The sequence below is a fragment of the Polypterus senegalus genome, chromosome 4, assembly GCF_016835505.1.
Source record: "Polypterus senegalus isolate Bchr_013 chromosome 4, ASM1683550v1, whole genome shotgun sequence".
NCBI lineage: Eukaryota > Metazoa > Chordata > Cladistia > Polypteriformes > Polypteridae > Polypterus > Polypterus senegalus.
The window spans coordinates 46,737,704-46,757,749 of record NC_053157.1 but is presented as its reverse complement, the minus strand read 5'-3'; the positions used below and the strand labels follow the sequence as shown (position 1 = coordinate 46,757,749).

Genomic DNA, 20,046 nt, shown 5'->3' with positions numbered 1-20,046 from the left:
ACAATAATTTGGTTACATTTTGGTAAAGATTAATTCATTTTTATTCTATTTAAGTAAGCTGTGTGTCCATATTATGTTCACTTTCTTTCTTAACCATGAAAAGAAAAAGTCAATAGAAAGTATCCAACTTCTAGTATTACAAACACAGTTTTGTGACATACTATAGACAAACAAGATTTAGATATGTTCTGTATGCTATCCAGTTTATAGTTGATAACCTGACTAGAAGCACACTCTTAGACTTTAAGGTTCAGGTAGGAATTGGGAATATTTGGAGGAAAGTGAAACAAACTTGAGGACAGCATGCTTTCTTTGCACAGAATACATGCCAGGTGATTATCAAACAAGTGTCTAAATGCTCTGAGGTAGCAATACTGTCTTTTGGCACCAACATTTTTTAATGTTTAGTATTATTTACAAAAAAACATTATATTGCATGTTCCTTGTGTGTGTGTGGGGGTTCCTCTCACAGTTCAAAGACATGTAGGTTAGGTGGATTGGTGATTCTAAAATTGGTCCTAGTTTGTGTGTGTGTGTGTGTGATGGACTGGCAGCCTGTCCAGGGTTTATTCCTGCCTTGCACCCTATGCTAGCTGGGAAAGGCTCCAGCAGACCCTTGTGACCCTGTTCAGGACTAACCAGGTTAGAAAATGACTGATTGAATGATTAAATAAAATCAAATCAATATTTAGTAAGAGAAATAACTTAGTATTGTGTGAAATTAGGTATTTTTCAGTAATTCGTTTAGTGGAATTGTAGCATAGCGTTGCCTCGCAACTTCCTCTTTAGTGCTTGAATGTTGTCGCTGTATTTGTATAGCAGAATAGACTGAAAATGGATGGGTGATTTCTAGAGATTATGGAATTTTATTAATTTCTGTGGGAAATACTCTAGACTGAGTAAATTGTTAAAGCTTCATAATATGTCACAATACACATTGTTGTGCTGATCCATGACAGTGCCACTTATACTCTGCCTTCACTATGTTTGATCACTATAAAGTTGTAGTTTAAACTTTGGCGGTCTTAATAGTTAGTGTATATGTGCCATAAGGTACTCTTTCTTGAGGTTTTTTTTTACCAGTGCTATTCTGTTACACTTTATACACAGACCCCATTTGAATAGTCTGCTTTGAAACCTTAAGTACATCAATATAGCATAATCTTTGTATGTAATGTATTGTTTTCATAGTTAATAAATATAACTTTCCACTATTTATTATTCATTGTGTTGCATTATAAAAAAAGTCTGTTCCTATTTTGCAGGGTAAAAATCCTATAATGTGAATGACTGAAACTGAGGTGTTTCTTGATGCAGATTGAAAACTGGTTACCACTAGCCCTGCTATGTTTGTCTTATTGATTATTTGTTTTCATTGTAGGCTACTGTATTTGATTTGTTGCTTAAAATACATACAGGCCCTAAAAATGATTTGTAAACATGAACCTGAGAATTAGTTGTACCTTTTGCCTTCGTTCTTTTCTTAATAATATATCTTTTCAGGAAGACTTTTTTTTATTTTGTTCTTTATTTTGCCTTAAACACTTTCTCATATTAGGTGTTTGTTAGTTTTCGCATACTCCTTGAGGTCAGAGCACAGGGTCAGCCATTGTACAGCACCCCTGGAGCAATTGAAGGTTAAGGGCGTTGCTCAAGGGCCCAGCAGAGCAGGATCTCTTTTGGCAGTGACGGGGATTCGAACCGGCAACCTACGGGATACCAGCGTAGATCCTTAGCCTCAGACATGTCCTGCTTTCTAAAAAATATATGCAAGATATACAGCACTAAATACAGTATATAGTTGGACAGGCATCTCCTTTGGCCTTTAACTGGTTGTAAAGGTTTTTCTATGAGTTGCTTTAGATTAAATTTCATTGGGGGTCTTGTCCATTTTCATGCAAGAGCCTCCTGGCTGTTTCTTCAGCTTGGCTGGTCATGAATGAAAGACAGCTTAGTATTTGGCTGCAATTGCTATGTCCCTGAAGTAGGCAGCAGCTGACAGAAGGAGATCTAAAGTGTTTGAAACGTTCTTATTTTACTTTTTTCTCCATTGAATCAGATTTTGTCTATTTTTATATTTAAAAAAAAAAAAGAAAAAAGAAACCTAAAGAGGAAACAAAAACATGCTGCATTTTTTTTTTTTAATAAATCACACTTTTTCCCTAAAATATAGGGCAATTGAGGAGATTAGGTTGTTTTGCGTTGTTCTTGGACTTAATGGAAATAAATATAAATTAAAGGTGACCTTTAGCCCGTTTGCAATTAGAAGAGCAGCTCTCCGGTAAATAAAATGGCAGCCATACTGTAAAAACACAGTGGAAATGTATTCTGGCATGGCTGTCTCCCTCTTTTGTTTTTAAATAATTTTCTTTTCTAAATGAGGGTTTAGCACAGCCCTGTGAAAGGGTTTTTTTCACACAACTTATTCAGCATTGTTCTCGGCATTTAACACATCACTGAACAAATTGCCCCCTTAGATATGCTAATCTTGTGCTTAAAAGAACTCACTGTAACATGTTTTAATGCTGTAGCCTGAGGGGAGATGGGAATCTAAGGCGTGTTAAATTGTGTCATGTGACCTGAAAAACATCAAAATTGCTTGTGTTTTGTGGGTCAATGGTTTATTTGGTGAGCAAGTTTAAATAAAGTCCTCAGCGCAGCTTGATGTGGAAACCTTGTTTCAGACTGCCTTTTTGGTGATTTAATTTATTAGAATCATCCCATGGCATTTATTAAAACTTCTGTTGTATTCAGTAGTCTGTGGTTTTTTTTTTTTTTGTATGCATGTATGTGTGTGTGTGTATATATGTATGTATGTGTATATGTATGTATATATGTATATGTATGTGTATATGTATATGTATGTGTATATGTATATATATATATATGTGTGTGTGTGTGTGTGTGTGTGTGTGTGTGTGTATATATATATATATATATATATATATAAAATATGCATACATAATATCAGAACAAATATTTAAATATGGATGTATTCTTCAAGTAATACACTTTTAATGTAGTATGTTAAATATTTTAAATGTAAAATTACAGCACCCTACTGTGAAATGTACTTGAAAAATGAATGAACGCTAAGTTTTTACACTGTAGATATTCTATAGCAATATACTGTGTTTTCAATATGTTCATGTAAATGTGAAAGTTACTTAAGCTTTCATGTGAAAGCATATGATATATTTATATTTTTAGTATTGCACTGGTTGTTTTTCCTCTTGTGTATTGACAACTTTCCTTGGCTCAATGAATTCATATATAAATGTATTAATAATTTAAAGACTTAATAAGATATTTTAAGAAAATCTTAACATCATAGGCATATTTATTCATCAATTTATCCCAATAACAGCTGGGTACAAAGCAGGAACAAACATATGTGGCCCCACTCTTTCTCAGAACACTTATTTATTCCCACTCTTACCTGTCCGATTTTTAGTCTCCGCCTCCACTCCACCTCACAAGCTTCTTCCACTTCCTCCCGACTCGGACTTTTAAGTGGTGGTGACTGCCTCCTTTTTAAGGCACCCGGATGGACTCCAGGTGTCCAACAACCTTCTTCCGGCAGCACTTCCAGGTGTGGTGTAAATGCTCCCAAATAGGGCCCTGCAAGCACTAGGCGCATCCTGGCTGTGGCCACAGGCCCCAGCAGGGTTGAGCTTCCATGCTCATGAACCGTGGCCCAAAAGGGAGCCAAGGGAGCTGCCCTCTATCGCATATTTTTTACTTATTTTGGCCTTGGCACAAAATGATCTAAAAGTGTCCCGCAAGTGCCATGACTGTCTCCTCCCAAGGACTCCGCTACAGAATTGCATTGCCTGCAGTGCAGAGCTTGCTCAGTATTGGTAGCAGGTGCGTGTGAGTGCATCTGCATGCACAGTGAGGCGAAGACTTTTGGACCTGTGCTAGGAAGGGCAGCAAAGGAGCCACGTCTTTCTGAGAAAAACATCAAGGATAGACTGAAATTCTGCAAGGATTGAACAGCAGAAGACTGGTGCAAAGTTATTTTTTCAGATGAATCTTCCTTCCAACTGTTTGGGACATTTGGAAAATCGATTGTCCTAAAAAAGAAAAGGTAAACACTACCATGAGTCCTGTGTCGTGCCAAAAGTGAAGCATCCTGAGACAATCCGTGTTTTGAGGTTGCTTCTCAATCAAGGGAGTGAGCCCACTCACAATTCTGCCTAAGAACACTGCAATAAAAAAAGAATGGTATCTAAACATGCTCCAAGAGCAACATCTCCCAACAATCCAGGCGCATTTTGATGATGATCTGTGTATTTTCCAGTATAATGCAGGAACATGTCACAAGGCCCCCTGTGGTCAATTCTTAAAAAGCAGGTGAACAAACAGAAGCCCACAAATTGTGATCAACTCTAAGCAGTGAAAAGGCCAGAATGTATCACCATTTGTAAGGATTTGGCCCAGAAGCTGATATCCAGAATGCCAGAGCAAATTGCAGAAGTTATGAAGAAGGCTCAACACTGTCAATATTGACTCTTTACATACATTTGATGTATTTGCAAATAAAAGCCTTTGAAACTTAAAACAAGAATCTGAAAATTACGAAGCGGCAAAGTTCGCAAACAAGATTGGTCACTGCCAAAACTTTTAGCCACTGCTGTACAACTACTGATCTTTTTTGCCAAGGTCTCCATAATAAATAAGCATTTCCTGCATGAAACAACTTGACAATAAAAATGCACCAATATAGAGGCAAAGTTCTTCTTTCCTATTACAGTTAAATGAAGTCATGGTCAAAAATCAGCACTGGCTGATAAAGTGGGTGGATTATTTATGCAAGCAGATGCAAATGATGTATGATGCTATTTTTAATTATACTTTTTAATCCCTCAGAGTAGTCTTGGCAGCTTTATGTTTTGTATTGTTTTGTACTGCTTTGAATATACACGCTAGAATAGGTTCAGGGAGGCAGCCACCTATGGCCTGTATATCAATTTAGATGAATATACTGACTCTGTAATCTAACCTAATCTTACTGAGTCTATCAGAAAAGTTAAATGTCACTATGCAAAGACGATTAACAACAACTTCTGTGACTCCGAAGATCCTAGGCGGATGTGGCACAGAATCCAACCGAGCCTTAACAGATTATAAAATCTCACCACAAGTCAATAGCAGTGATACTTGCCTCCCTGTCATACTCAATAACTTCTACACACATTTTAAGGCTCAAAACAACACACAGGTGTACAAGTCCACAACATCTCCTGAGGCACAGGTGCTCCATGTGGACCCTGCTAATGTAATTTGGATGCTTTTCAGAGTCAATCCATGGAAAGCTGCAGAACCAGACAATGTTCCTGGGTGTGTACTTTGAAACTGTGCTGAGTGACTGGCTAATGTTCTTTCAGACACATCTTTCTGAGCCAGGCTATGGTCCCCACAAGCTTCAAAAAGACCACTATTATTCCAATGACATGTCTTTATGCTACCACCCTATAGCACTGACTCCTATTGTGATGAAGAGCTTCAAGTGGCTGGTCAAAAGACACATCAACCCCATCCTTCCCACCTCTCTGGACATGCTCCAGTTTGCTTACTGTCCAAAACACTCCACTGATGCCACCATCCACTATACCTTGCTCGCTGTACTATCTCACCTGAACACCAGGGATATGCATGTCAGAATGCTATTTTGTTGATTTCAGCTCTATTTTCAACATCATTATTCCCCAGACACTTTGGGCATTGACTCTCCATTGTATAATTGCATTCTGTACTTTTTGATATAAAGACCACAATAAATGCACATTGGCAGCATAACATCAAACACACCATCAGGCTGAGCATAGGCACCCACCAAGGCCATGTGCTGAGCCCACTGTTGTTCATGTTGTCATGTTGTTCACCCACGACTGCACTGCCAAGTCTGAATCCAATGTCATTGTCAAGTTTATGGATTATATAACCATAGTGGGCCTCATCAGCAACAATTTTGATATATTTTACAGAGAGAAGGTTGAACATCTGGTGAGGTGGTGTAGTAAAAATAAACTTTCTAAATGTTAAAACAAAAGAGATACTTGTCGATTTCAGAAGAACATTGGCTGACTATTCCCCACAGCTCATCAATGCCTCAGCTGTGGAGAGCGTCAGTAGCAACATGTTTCTTGGCGTGAGTATTTCTGATGACCTCTCCTGGACAATCAACACCAACTCTTTTGTCAAGAAGGCGCAACAATGCCTTTTTTTCCTGTGGAGACTGAAGCGACTCTGCTTACCACAACCTGTTCTTACCACTTTTTACAGAGGAACTGTGGAGAGTGTCCTGACAAACTGTATCACTGTGTGGTTTGGGAAAAGCAAAGCCCATAAGTGCAAGATTCTGCAGCGTGTAGTGAGGACAGCTGAGAGGATCATAGGGGTCTCCCTCTCTTTGATTCGGTACATTTTTCAGACACACTGTCTGCATAGAGCATCCACCATCTTGGAAGATGTCTCTCACCTGTCACACATACTGTTCTACCTGACAGCAGGAGGTCAAAGATACCAGCCCAGCCACGTCCTATAACCACTTTTTTCCCCCAAGCTATCAGACTTCTGGACACCTACATGTTATCCAGTACCATATCCCTACAAAATACCCTAATTATGTACTGTCACTTTACACTCTGCACTGACTTTGGTAATATTATGTTTTATGTTAAATTCATGTTTTTCTGCCTATGAACCGGGGTGTGATGATGCAGGTCAGCTCCATGCTACCAGGTCCCACCTGGAGCCTCTTCAACCTGCCATCGTTGATAGTCATGACTGGGATGAGCTGAGTAGATGAGGACAAACATACTGAGCAAGAGAATGGTGAAAAGTCCAAGTGCTTTGTTAAAAAAAAAAAAAAAATGTGTCCAAAAAGTGCAGTGCTGAAAAATTTGGTAAATAAATAAATCCATAAAATGTCAGTAACCGTGGAGGTTAAAATTTATTCCAGATATCCATAAAACAAGGTTAAAACACAGGCAGAAAACAATCTTTAAAAACACTGAACCTCTGTGGCCATTTAAAACTGACTTCTCCTCCTCTCATCCCATTCTGGATCTGGCAGACCAAGGAGGAGTTCCCCAGGACAACCTTTTTACTCCTGGCCCATGTGCCGTGGCCAATCCTACAGCGTCTGCAGTGAGTCGCAGTGCCCTGATATGCACCCACCGCTGCCTTTCCTTGCTCCACCCAGCAAAAGCGTGCTCTGTCCTCTCACTGCTGCTGATCTGTTGGCTCTTCCCAACGAGAGCACACTCCTGAGCATAGTGGTCACTCCTGCTACTTTCTCCACTCCTTTCAGCCCATTCTTGAGTGTTGGCCACATGCTTCTCCCTGGGAATATAGACCCATCCACCTGCTTCCTTTCTTTGCACCGGCCCTCTCTCACACTCCAGCCTCTCTAGTTCCTTCTTTAACCTCCATGCTCTGTTGGTGCACAGGCTAGTGAAGTGACTTGCTCATGGCCAGACTGTGTCAGTAACAGGATTTGAACTATCAACCTCAGGGTTATAATAGCAATAAAACTGCTTCAGTTCTTTTTCTCCATCACTTTGCTTATTTTCCACAGTTTTTAACTACATTAATTGATTTCTTTGAATAATGATTGCTCAATGTTGACTGATGAAAGAACTTAAAACACCTTGATTTTCATTCATTTTATATAAAGCTGAATGATTTTTAAAATACATGAAGAGCCATAAATGTTTCTGTTTGAAATTATTATGGAAACTTAGTTTCAGGGAGATGAAAAGACTTGTATAATTTCCAAAAACAAAAAAAGTAGTTTATTTAAGCTTATGTATTGTCTGTTTGAAAAAGCCTTGCTGACAAATCTCATAATGCTTATGTTTATTTTCTTCCTTGTTAGAGCAATTCATTGTTGGTACCGGAGAGTTTGCGGGCCTCAGATAAACGTCGAAATGGACCAGAATTTTCAAATGATCTAAAAAAAAGAAAAGTTGATGATAAGGACTCCAGCCACTATGTAAGCAAGTTATCTTGTGTGTGTGTGTGTGTGTGTGTGTGTGCAGTGTTTGTGAATCTGCACTTAAAAACTAAAAAGTACTATTTGAGCATTATTTCTTAATATGTCTAATTTTTCCTTAGATTTAATGGAAGTTAAATATATAATGCATTTTATGAAATCCTGATACTGAGTTAACATCTCTCCCTTTTCAGTCTGACTCTGTTGTATCGTCACTGTGCATACTGTGAATGCTTCGTATCTGCATTGTTAGAGGGTTGACCAGGATTAGTCAGTTAACTTTGCTCAAGTGATAGAAAATGTAACGTAAATACTAACAGGCTTTTGTTTACATTTAGTCACATACATTTGTTTCCAGTTAATCATACAACTACTAGCAGCATATAAAACAAAAATCTATCAGATTTATTGACCGCACTGGGGCATGCTCATTTTTATACCTACTGTAAGATTATTTATGACCATTGTCATGAACACATGGTTATACTTTTCATGGAGTGTTTACAATGTGCTCCTGATAATTATAATCGCTAAACTACTTTCTTAAACTGTTGAGTCAAACTGAAGACCTACAGGAGTTATCACCCAAGCTCAAAAAAAGATGACCAGAAACTATTAGAGTGCTGGTGTGTAATTATTAAGCTTTGCATGATTTTGAGGGTGTTAATGTTTACATTTCTGTTTATTTCACTCATTTGATTTTTCCACCCCATAATGCAACTTCAAATTTAATTTTGACAATTCCAAGTGGCAAGTAGTAGAGCATAGCATCTACACTATATCATTTAGTTTCAAGTGAGACTGATGTTTACGTTCTTGCCTTTAATTCACAGAGGGACCATTTGCACAATATTTGTAAATATTTAGTATTAATAATTTGAATCAATTGTGTTTGTTTACAGGAAAGTGATGGAGATAAAAGTGACGATAACTTGGTGGTTGATGTTTCTAATGAGGTTAGTTACCTCTATATCTTGATTTCTGTGACAGCCTGTCTCGACTTAAGTATGATTTTACATCTTCTTGATCTACTAATTTAACATACAGTAGTATGTTTGGGTGATGAGTTTTTTAAGGATGAGAGTCTTTCCTGTATTCTAATTGAAGTTTTAGTTTTTGCCCCCTACATTACGGGGACTTGTGAGATAACCTTCACCTAGATATTCATTTAACTTTCATATACACTGGGAGAAATTCAAGAGCCATTTTTTTCTTTTTGTAAACTGAAGTGCCCAGTTCATCCTTCATGTGTACAACTATGTTAAAAGATTATGTATAATTTTTAGTTTTATTACTCTTTACTCAATGGTTATTTTTCTTTAAAGAAAACTAAAATTGCAGTGATGCATGTTTTGCAGTTGCCAGCCATTAAAGTTCACTTGTTTGTACCAAATAATATTTGCTGCCCTGTGAGTCATTTTGCTCAAATCAGCAGACCAATAAAGCCAGCAGGTTTTTAGCAGCATAGACAGTGAATTACTAGAAAATTCCCATGTCTGATTAGATGTGCTGTAATGATCATTTACTTTGAAGTTGGAAAGCATTAGTGAATTGATTGTTGTATCCTTTATGAACCTGTGAGAAGTATAAACCATTATTACAATTAAGACTGACTTATGTTGCCTGTTAGAAGATCAGATTTTGTAGGTCTGGTATATTTTAAAAGATATAGTATAAAAACATGAGAGTACATTCTCATTCACCATACTGATTTAAATCGTCATGCAGTAAGAAACTGAAAAATATTTTTTTTTACTGCAAGTGTATTTGTTTAGTGTACAACCTTACACTGTAATATGCATTATAAAATGGATAAATACAGTAAATGTTGCAATTGTGCACTGAACATCCAATTCGGGGGCCATTTCATCAAAGTCTCTAACCTTCTCTCTCAATCTCTCTCACACACTTACACATGGGTGCACACACTCTCTTGCATTTTGTATTCACCAAATAGCCTAATTACTACATGTTTTGGTGATGTCGGAGGACACCTGCAGTTCCTAGAGCAAAACTCGCACACAGACATAGGGAAGACATGCAAGCGCACATAATTCACATCCCGGCATGGGATTTAAACCTAGGATGCCACCCTGGTATAATTGTGCTTTAAATATAAAAAGGCAAAATTAAACGAATGTTTATGCAGCTTTGTAGAATATTGAAATACTAAGTATCAAGTCACCTTGAAAGATGAAAGCATAATGTAATAAACCAGTATTTATTGCAGCAAAATATACTGGTTTATTTTAGATAAAATCATAACTGTATTTTCTGTAAGTTAAAATCAACTTATATATTTTAATACATTCTTGTTTCTCATGGCACTTGAGAGTGGTGACATGTTGTATGTTGGTCAGTTATACAAGTAAGAATTTTGCTGTAATCGGTACCTGTGACAATAACACTACTACAGTGCTTTAACAGAAAAACTAAAATTTTCCTTGAAATATTGTCTATTTTTCTGTAGGATCCTGTCTCCCCCCGAGGTACACCAGCTCATTCACCAAGGGAAAATGGCTTAGATAAAAACCGACTGTTAAAGAAGGATGCATCCAGCAGTCCTGTGTCTACAGCCTCTTCAGGCAGCTCCTCTTCCCTTAAGTCTAAAGAGATCACTATGGTAAACACAAAATTGCTTACAGTGGTTTAACATTGAACTGAGAAATTTAGAAGCATTAAATGATGCATGTGGCGTCTTACTAATTCTAACTTATTTACATACAAATATAAAAAATAGAATATGAAATAGACAAGAGACCTTAGTTCCTTACTTAGTTATAGTCACTAATCTTGATGCCACATGGTAGCAACATGTTTCATGTTGATTAGCACATGCAAGTAAGAATTTAACTGTACTCTGTACATGTAACAGTAATTACCTTGTCCAGTTGTAGTTATTTAGGTTCTAGTGCCCTTCATCCTTCCAAGCTGAACTGTCTTTATTTAGTGTTGCTCTGCATAGCTAAGTATAATTTTTTTTCATCTTCATGAAGGTGCTATGTTGTGCATTAATAATTTTGTACCAATAGCATTTGGCACGTGTGCTACATATTCTACTATATTTATATTATACAAGAATTTTAAAAAAGAAGAGATTGAGGTTGCTTTGTATTTAAAATTTATACTGTATGTTTTTTTAATGTTATATTAGCATGATAAGGCAAGTACACCGGTATTGAAATCCAGTACACCAACTCCACGTGGGGAGGTGCCAACTCCTGGCACCAGTGCTACTCCAGGTTTACGGCCAAACCTTGGTAAACCATCATCCATAGAGCAACTTGCTAATCAGTCAGGTGAGTCCTACCTTTTACTGTTTGTGAGTGCACAGTAAAATAACAATAAGTGGAATTACCAAAAAATCAATTGATATGCCTTTATGTTGATTTAGATTGATTAAATTGATTTAGAGAGAGTGTTTATGTGAGAATTCTTGTAAGTCAGGACTTCTGTTTTGTGTACATGATATAAACTCTGTATTATATGATTTATAAAATTTGTATCATCAGTTGTATCATCAGTAAGTTTTTAGGCAATACCAGATGTTGTGCTTTGTCTATTAGCACATAGACACATACATTTTACAAAAGTAATTCTATGTGGGATATTTATTTACCTTCATCTTTTGAAAACCTAAATACATAGTAATCCTTTTCGGATCATCTGATTGTTTCCGTCTTTATAAATTTAAACTTGGTTGTCACGTCATTGCGTCTTGCTTGTACAGTGTGATTATTGCTTAAATTTGCTTATAAATTATGCACCATTCTGTTAGTTCTTTGGACTTTTAAACCAGTTATATGTAGTAGAATAAAAGGTTTAAAATCTGCTTGATTGCATTATTAATGGTGTTTTAATTGTTGAGTAAATGTGATTTATCAGTCTTTGTCAAACTTTTATAGGCTATAAAATTGGTGGTTCTTTGTGCAAATTTAGTACAGAACATTTGTCTTTGTGCTTTTAAGCCACAATTCCAATCATCCTCCTAGACTCTAATGTCTTAATTTTCAGAGGGAAGAAATGAGTAGCTGGTTATTTTTGTCACTGTAACATTTCTAGTAAATAGAAAGAGAGTGCATGCTTAGTCTCCACTTATGGTGACATGTTAAAATAAGGAGAGTTTTGTGTGCTTGCATGCTCCAATGACAAAATAATGCAGTTAAGTGGATCATTTTATTGGTTCCTGCACTGTTTTCAGCAGTAATTTATCCTTTAGCAATGGATTGCTTCAAAAACTTTTTCCTTTTTTTCCTCCGCCTTTTTCTTCCAGCTGCTGGTATACGAACCCCTTTGGCAGTACCAGGTCCTTACCCTGGTCCTTTTGGGATGGTGCCTCATGCAGGGATGAATGGAGAGCTCACCAGCCCAGGAGCAGCTTATGCCAGTCTTCACAACATGTCTCCGCAGATGAGTGCTGCTGCTGCTGCCGCAGCTGCTGTGGTAGCCTATGGACGTCCATCAATGGTGATTATTTTTTTCTCCCACTACAGCTGGTTATGATTGTGTGGTGTATTGTTTTTCTGAATTTTGTTATGATAGAGTATGAGAACTGAATATTAACTTGTAGCCAATATGCAGTTGATTGTATTCATGCTGGTAGGTATGTTCACTCAAATGTTCATTATTATGCAGTAAAACTTGGATAGTTCCAAGAAAACCACCTTCGCACCAGCATTCTGGCTTCGCAGTGTTTTGGTGCTGAGTCCTAGTATGTTGTAGGAGTTTACTATTTTGAAGTCTCCAAGTATTTGAGGTTTTTCTAGTAGCTGCACTGTCCTGTGAATGTGTGAAGTTAGATTAACCAGTGCTAAACATTTATGTTGTACTTGTGTGTTGGTGAGACTAATACTCTCCTCCTCTAGTATCACTGCAAACAGATTTATGGATAAATTGAGAATGTCCCTAATCTTTATAGCCTGTATGAATGCTTTTCTTTTATAAGGGATAATTTTGCTTCAGTGCCATCGATAGACCCATAGTCCTAGTCATTCATGCACTGTTCTATGTTGTTGTATTGTAAATGTAAATATTTTATTTTAAATATGCTATCACATTTTTAGGAATATTCACGACAAGTAGGTGGCATAATATGATTTTCCACTGGTCACTTCCAACTATTTTGCCCTGTCCAACCAGTAAAGCTTCACTAGAAGACCTTCCACAAAGTGTTGTACATAAAAGTTTTATCTTAGGACACTCAAATTCCATAAAAACTTAATTGCCTTTAAGCATTGATGGACAGAAAACTGCTTAAATGTTTAGCAGACACTGCAGAGCTGTTAGTGTCTAGTGTTAAAGTTTAGCCTTTGTGCTTTCCATCTGTACTTCAGCCTCATATTTATTTTTACCTAAAATATACAACTAATGCAATTTTTATTTTACAGTTACAAAGTACCACCCTATATGTGGCAGTGTTTGATTACACAGAGAAAAAGTGGCTTACACAGAAATGCATGACCAGATATGCAAACATTATAATTTGCGTAGCAATTATACTCATGACCACCACTAATTGATTGCCGGGAGGACAGAAATAACAAAAAAAAATCAGCAGGGGATCCAAGGCCAAAACGATCACCTATCCCCCACTGGGCATTTTACCAAACATAAATATTCTTAAATCAGTCCTCTTGGTTTCAATGCTTTATATGGTAGCATTTGATGATGCTGATCTTGTGGACAGATGAAGCACCTGTCTTCAAACCATCAACACAAAGGTTTGGATGATGCCTTGATCAGCTGATGATGTTGGCACAGATCTCCACCACATAAGAACTGGAAAAGATAGCAGGGAATATTAGAGATTAATGTAGATTGTGGATTGCTGAAGAATATGATAATTCTATGGCTGTATACTGTAATCTATCAGGATTACAACTAAAATGTAGCTACAAAAAAGCCATATTAAAATAGTAGTTTTTTTTTTTTTTAATGATCCACTGTCACCTTTCTATCAGTAAAATATTCCAGATCTTGAGTGCATAACCGCAAAAGGCTGCCTTACTACTTCATTTAAACTTAGCTCTTCGAATGGAGGTCTGCTTATAATTCAAAGGTCTAAGGTTATGATTTGGAGTGTAACGGGATAGGCATTTCAAAATATAGGATGGAACAAGATTATTTAAGGCTTTGTGAACCAGCAGTAGTATTTTAAAGTCACTACTGAATGACACGGGTTACCAATGTAGTGACACTAAAACCTGGTGAGATGTGGTCAAATTTTCTTAGTTAAGATTTTAGCTGCTGTATTCTACACTAATTGCAACTGATTGATGTCTTTCTTAGGTAGTCCTATTAGGAGTGCATTACAATAATCTAGTCAACTAAATACAAAAGTCTGAACTAATTCTTCAGCATCTTGTAAAGTTATACGAGGTCTATTTTTTGCTATTTTCCTTAAGTAGAAAAAATGCAGGCCTAGTAATCTGGTTAATATGCAATTTAAAGTTTAGGACAGAGTCAAGAATTACCCCTAAATTCTTTACCTACATCTTGACTTTGAGTCCTAAGGGATCAACTTTATTTATAATACCCTTGCTATATCTATGACTGACAATCACTAAGGTTTCTGTTTTCTACGTGTTTAGTTTGAGATAGTTACTACTCATCCATTTGGATATACAAGTAAGAGACTGGATCAGAGTGCCAACAGTGTCAGGATCATCAGGCACTATTCGATTAAATATAGCTGTGTGTCATCTGCATAGTTTTGGGAACTTACTTTGTGCTTTAAGATAAGCTGACCTTATAGAAGCATTTAGATTGAAAAAAGGAACGAGCCCAGAACAGATCCTTGTGGTACACCATATACATTTTGAACAAATTTACTTAATTATTTATAATCCTAATTCACAGTAACTAAGGAAAGAACAACATTTATAATGAACTGTCTATTCGCCAAGAAGATAATGTTGAATTCAAAAGATGAAGTGAAAAGTACAAGTTGGGCAGATATTGATTATTCTCGTCAGTATCTGCGTTGTTTACTACCGGAATGGAAGTGAAGATTGTGTGAAAAAAGTGTGCGCTCTACTTCCACAAATGTTGATTGGTATACAGCGGGCTTTCAAATTTTACCAGTGATAAGATGAGGAGATTTTCAAATTTTGTGAACCAAAAATTCCGGACATTTTCAAAATTTTATAAATTCCTCCTGGATGGATAGTCCATGGCATGTAAAAAAATGAGGACCTGTCCAGGAAAATGAGGACGGTTGATATCCCTATATAATAGTGCTATAGGATTTCTTAAATGTCTTTTCAGGGGCCAGCTGCAGCTCTTACCATGGCATAAAACCTCTCCACCTTACTGTTAACACTGTTAGCACTATTGAGGTAAGCACAACAATCGGAGTGATAGTTTAGTATATTATCAAACATTTAAACTGCAAATGTATCAAAATATCGCTTAAAAATATACTTCTGTTTAGTTGTAGTTATCAGTATTTCTACATTAAATAATTTGAAAAAGTGGTCTGATTTACCAATATCCACGACCTGCCTCACGTCAACTTTTAATCCTTTTGAAATCACTAAATCCAGAGTTTGTCCTCCCTTATGTGTGGTCTGGCTGATTGTGATTAAAGGAGTGCAGGAGGTTCATAAATTCTCTTGCTTTTGGGTCACACTGATTATCCACATGAAAATTAAAATCTTCTACAATTAGGAACCTGTCATAGTTAGTTGTTATTATGGATACTAAGTCTGAGAATTCCTCAATAAAAGGTAAATTATATTTAGGAGACCGGGACACTCTTTGAATAACAACCACAAGATACTCAAAAGACGTGAAGATACCAAAACCAGCATCTTTACAGTTTGAATAGCAACTAAACTTCTGCCTTTTAAGCCTTGGTGAACCGTATTAGCTAAGCTGTATTTCATTGGAGCTGCTTCATTTAACACTGCCACACCATCTGAGCTGAGCCACGTTTTGCTTTGTGTAAGAAAGTTGATTTTCCTATCACTGATAAATCAATGATATAAAACGTCTTGCTGGTTAATCTATACTAATAAAAGGCAAAGCCCTCACTGACTCATCACTAATTCTCCAACTTCCCGTGTGGATGGAAGGCTGAAATTTGGTAGGCTCATTCCTTACAGCTTCCTTACAAAAGTTGGGCAGGTTTCATTTCGTAATTCTACGCGTAATGGTCATAACTGGAAGCTATTTTTCTCCATATACTGTAATGGAGTTGAGCTCAATGGCCGAGGGGGGCGGAGTTTCATGTGACATCATCACGCCTCCCACGTAATCACGTGAACTGACTGTCAACGCAGTACGTAGAAAACAAGGAAGAGCTCCAAAAAGCACTGAAGAAAACATGCATTATATAATTGAGAAGGCAGCGAAACAATAAGAAGCGAGCGAGTGACATATACATCCATATTCATGAGTGCTGCTACTTCGGAAACAAAGCACGGTGTAAACCTAAAGTTTAAATTAAGTTCATAGACAGGCTGCGCTGGCGCTTGTCATGCCCACGGTAATGCGGGATACAAGTTTAATGAGAGGACGCAGGATATAAACGAGTTTTGATCACTTTGTAACTAAGTTAAAATTGCTGGTGAAGGGCTGTGCTTATGCAAATTACTAGAGACTGTGTTTGTGTCATGTCATCATCTCCCCTCCCATTCACCTCATTTCGCTCTGAGCTGAGCTCCGCAGCTAACGCAGTCTTGTGGAACCAACTTTGTGACGCTGCCACCACATACTCACAGAAAAATCCACAAAGTAATACACACGCTGTCTCTAGAGTTTCTCCACACTCTGAATCCTCCAGGCACTACTTAAAAAAGGTTACATTGACAATCGTGTTACGTTATTTTTAAAATGTTTCCTTTTCTTAGCACAAGCACAGCTGAGAAGCCGCGATGCATGTGCTCCATAACGTGTTAAAAAAATAACACATTTAATCACACTTTGCATTCCAAGCAAAGGGGAACTTCTGTCAGTGCATGATTTCCTGGTACACCGATTACATTGATGCACACATCAGAGGTACAAAAATGTAACAGTCGGAAGAAAGCGCGTTGCTACGACTGATTGGAGGAAAATTTAATTTCAAAAGACTACCCGACGGAAGCCTTGATAAAAGCGTGGGTTGTGCAAACTGTGGAAAAAGGAGTTTGCATAACACCGAGGCACTTCAACCTTGCGGTACCATCTAAATGCAAAACATGTTACATCGAACACAGAAACTGTATATGCTGTTAGCACTAGTAGTAAGAGTTTGAGTACCAACAAAAGGTGTCGGCAGCCCAAAACTGATGAAATGACTGGCTTCAGGACCAAAATTAGTAAGTCAACATCGGTCAAACTTACAAATTCTCTCGCAAAATGGATTGCTTTGGACTGTAGACCACTAACAGTGGTGGAAGATAGGGAGTTAGAAAATGTGCTACAGTTACCGTCAGGTGATCCAGCTTTTCAACTGCCATGCCGAGAGACTATTTCAAGTAAAATTCAACAGCTTTGATACTAAAAAGCAAGCAAAGTTAGATGCATTACAGAAAGTGGACTTTGTGTCTCTTATTGGGGATCATTGGACTTCCGTGACCGTTAGTAATTTTAATTACATCTAATTACAAAATGTTCAATGATCACACTGTTTTAGCCTAATGTACAAAATAATTTTGGCTAAGGTTACTCAGAGTTTAAAGGTGAAGCTGATCAAATTAACTTATGTTTCTGCCTTATTTTTTTTAAGATGAAAAACTGCACTTTATGTTAAAATTTTTCTTATTATTTAAAGACAATACCATTCTGAACATGTACTTAAAGTACTCAGAATACCACTTTATTTTTAAGTCTGCCCAATTTTAACTACGGATTAATTGTTAAATTCCCAATAAGTTTGATGTGTCACATGACCCTCTTCCTATTGAAAAAACAAAGGTTGGATCCAAAATGGCCGACTTCAAAATGGCCACCATGGTCACCACCCATCTTGAAAAGTTTTCCCCCTCACATATACTAATGTGCCACAAACAGGAAGTTAATATCACCAACCATTCCCATTTTATTAAGGTGTATCCATATAAATGGCCCACCCTGTATATACAGTAATCCCTCCTCGATCGCGGGGGTTGCATTCCAGGTGCCCCCGCGATAGGTGAAAATCCGCGAAGTAGAAACCATATGTTTATATGGTTTTTATATATTTTAAGCCCTTATTAACTCTCCCACACTGTTTATAAATATTCCCCGCAGAGTTATACAGCATAATCCCTTTGTATTCTCTTAGATATTAGGTAATTAGATATTAGGTAAGATTCATTGAAATTATGTATATAAACACACTGTTTATATACAGTAAAACCTAAATATTATTTTAAAGATATTGAGTGTCTCCGATATCGCATATGTTACAGCCATTACGATAGACAGGCCACCAGCAATAATAAATACGTACAATGCAAGAAAAATAGTATACAGTAAATGTGTGTACAGTGACACTAAACGTACGTACATGTACTAAATACTGTAAGTAGAAAATTAATTATCGTTACTCGCCAACAATGACACGATGACTTGTCCGATAACAATGAATTTTATTTTACTGCACAACAAAGGAGAGCGTTACAGCCCTTAAAGGAGCCACTTCAGGCGATTGTGTAGCACTGCCGTTGTTTTTCTTCTGGCAGTCTTCAATCCAAATCCCTAAAGCAGATTCCATCCAGACTACTGCCTTATTACATCCACTTACAACTAATTTTGCACCCTGGTTAAAAGGACACTGTGGCCGTAGATCTTATATTCCTTTCCTACTTTTTCAATAAAAAGAATCGTAGCCTTCAACAAATCCAAAACGTTTACCTTTTCGGCAATCGTTAACATCTTCCGTTTGCACTTGGGCATGGCCCCTGAAGCAGTAGCAGATCATTTTGGAGCCATAATGAAGGGCTTGACTATGCACAAAGAAACACAAAAGAGCACAACTCTTTACACAGCGAAACACGTTGATGCTGAATGAGCGAGACGAGACTTCCTGGTTAACACATCATTCAGCACGCAGGAACTTAACTGCGCGCTCTGATTGGTTAGCTTCTCAGTCATCCGCCAATAGCGTCCCTTATATGAAATCAACTGGGCAAACCAACTGAGCAAGCATGTACAGGAAGTAAAAAGACACATTGTCTGCAGAACCCGCGAAGCAGCGAAAAATCCACATTATATATTTACTTATGCCTTTATATAAAATCCGCGATAGAGTGAAGCCGCGAAAGTCGAATGTCGCGATATAGCGAGGGATTACTGTGTGTGTGTGTATATATATATATAAAAGTTGGGACACTATACAAATCGTGAATAAAAACTGAATGCAATGATGTGGAGGTGCCAACTTCTAATATTTTATTCAGAATAGAACATAAATCACGGAACAAAAGTTTAAACTGAGAAAATGTATCATTTTAAGGGAAAAATATGTTGATTCAGAATTTCATGGTGTCAACAAATCCCAAAAAAGTTGGGACAAGGCCATTTTCACCACTGTGTGGCATCTCCCTTTCTTTTAACACTCAACAGACGTCTGGGGACCGAGGAGACCAGTTTCTCAAGTTTAGAAATAGGAATGCTCTCCCATTCTTGTCTAATACAGGCCTCTAACTGTTCAATCGTCTTGGGCCTTCTTTGTCGCACCTTCCTCTTTATGATGCGCCAAATGTTCTCTATAGGTGAAAGATCTGGACTGCAGACTGGCCATTTCAGTACCCGGATCCTTCTCCTATGCAGCCATGATGTTGTGATTGATGCAGAATGTGGTCTGGCATTATCTTGTTGAAAAATGCAGCGTCTTCCCTGAAAGAGATGACGTCTGGATGGGAGCATATGTTGTTCTAGAACCTGAATATATTTTTCTGCATTGATGGTGCCTTTCCAGACATGCAAGCTGCCCATGCAACACGCACTCATGCAACCCCATACCATCAGAGATGCAGGCTTCTGAACTGAGCGTTGATAACAACTTGGGTTGTCCTTGTCCTCTTTGGTCCGGATGACATGGCATCCTAGATTTCTAAAAAGAACTTCGAATCGTG

At 37.5% G+C, this 20,046-nt stretch overlaps 1 protein-coding gene across 6 annotated transcripts in view; it reads left to right on the top strand.

Annotated features, from left to right (window-relative positions):
- LOC120527309 (transducin-like enhancer protein 1) overlaps window positions 1–20,046 on the top strand; it is a 116,628-nt gene that overhangs the window by 69,075 nt on the left and 27,507 nt on the right. For all 6 annotated transcript variants that reach the window (XM_039750573.1, XM_039750575.1, XM_039750571.1 and 3 more), the window contains 5 exons: window positions 7,886–8,002; window positions 8,905–8,958; window positions 10,473–10,625; window positions 11,157–11,301; window positions 12,276–12,469. In XM_039750573.1, coding sequence (XP_039606507.1) covers window positions 7,886–8,002; window positions 8,905–8,958; window positions 10,473–10,625; window positions 11,157–11,301; window positions 12,276–12,469 — 663 coding nt within the window. The remainder of the gene's footprint in view (window positions 1–7,885; window positions 8,003–8,904; window positions 8,959–10,472; window positions 10,626–11,156; window positions 11,302–12,275; window positions 12,470–20,046) is intronic.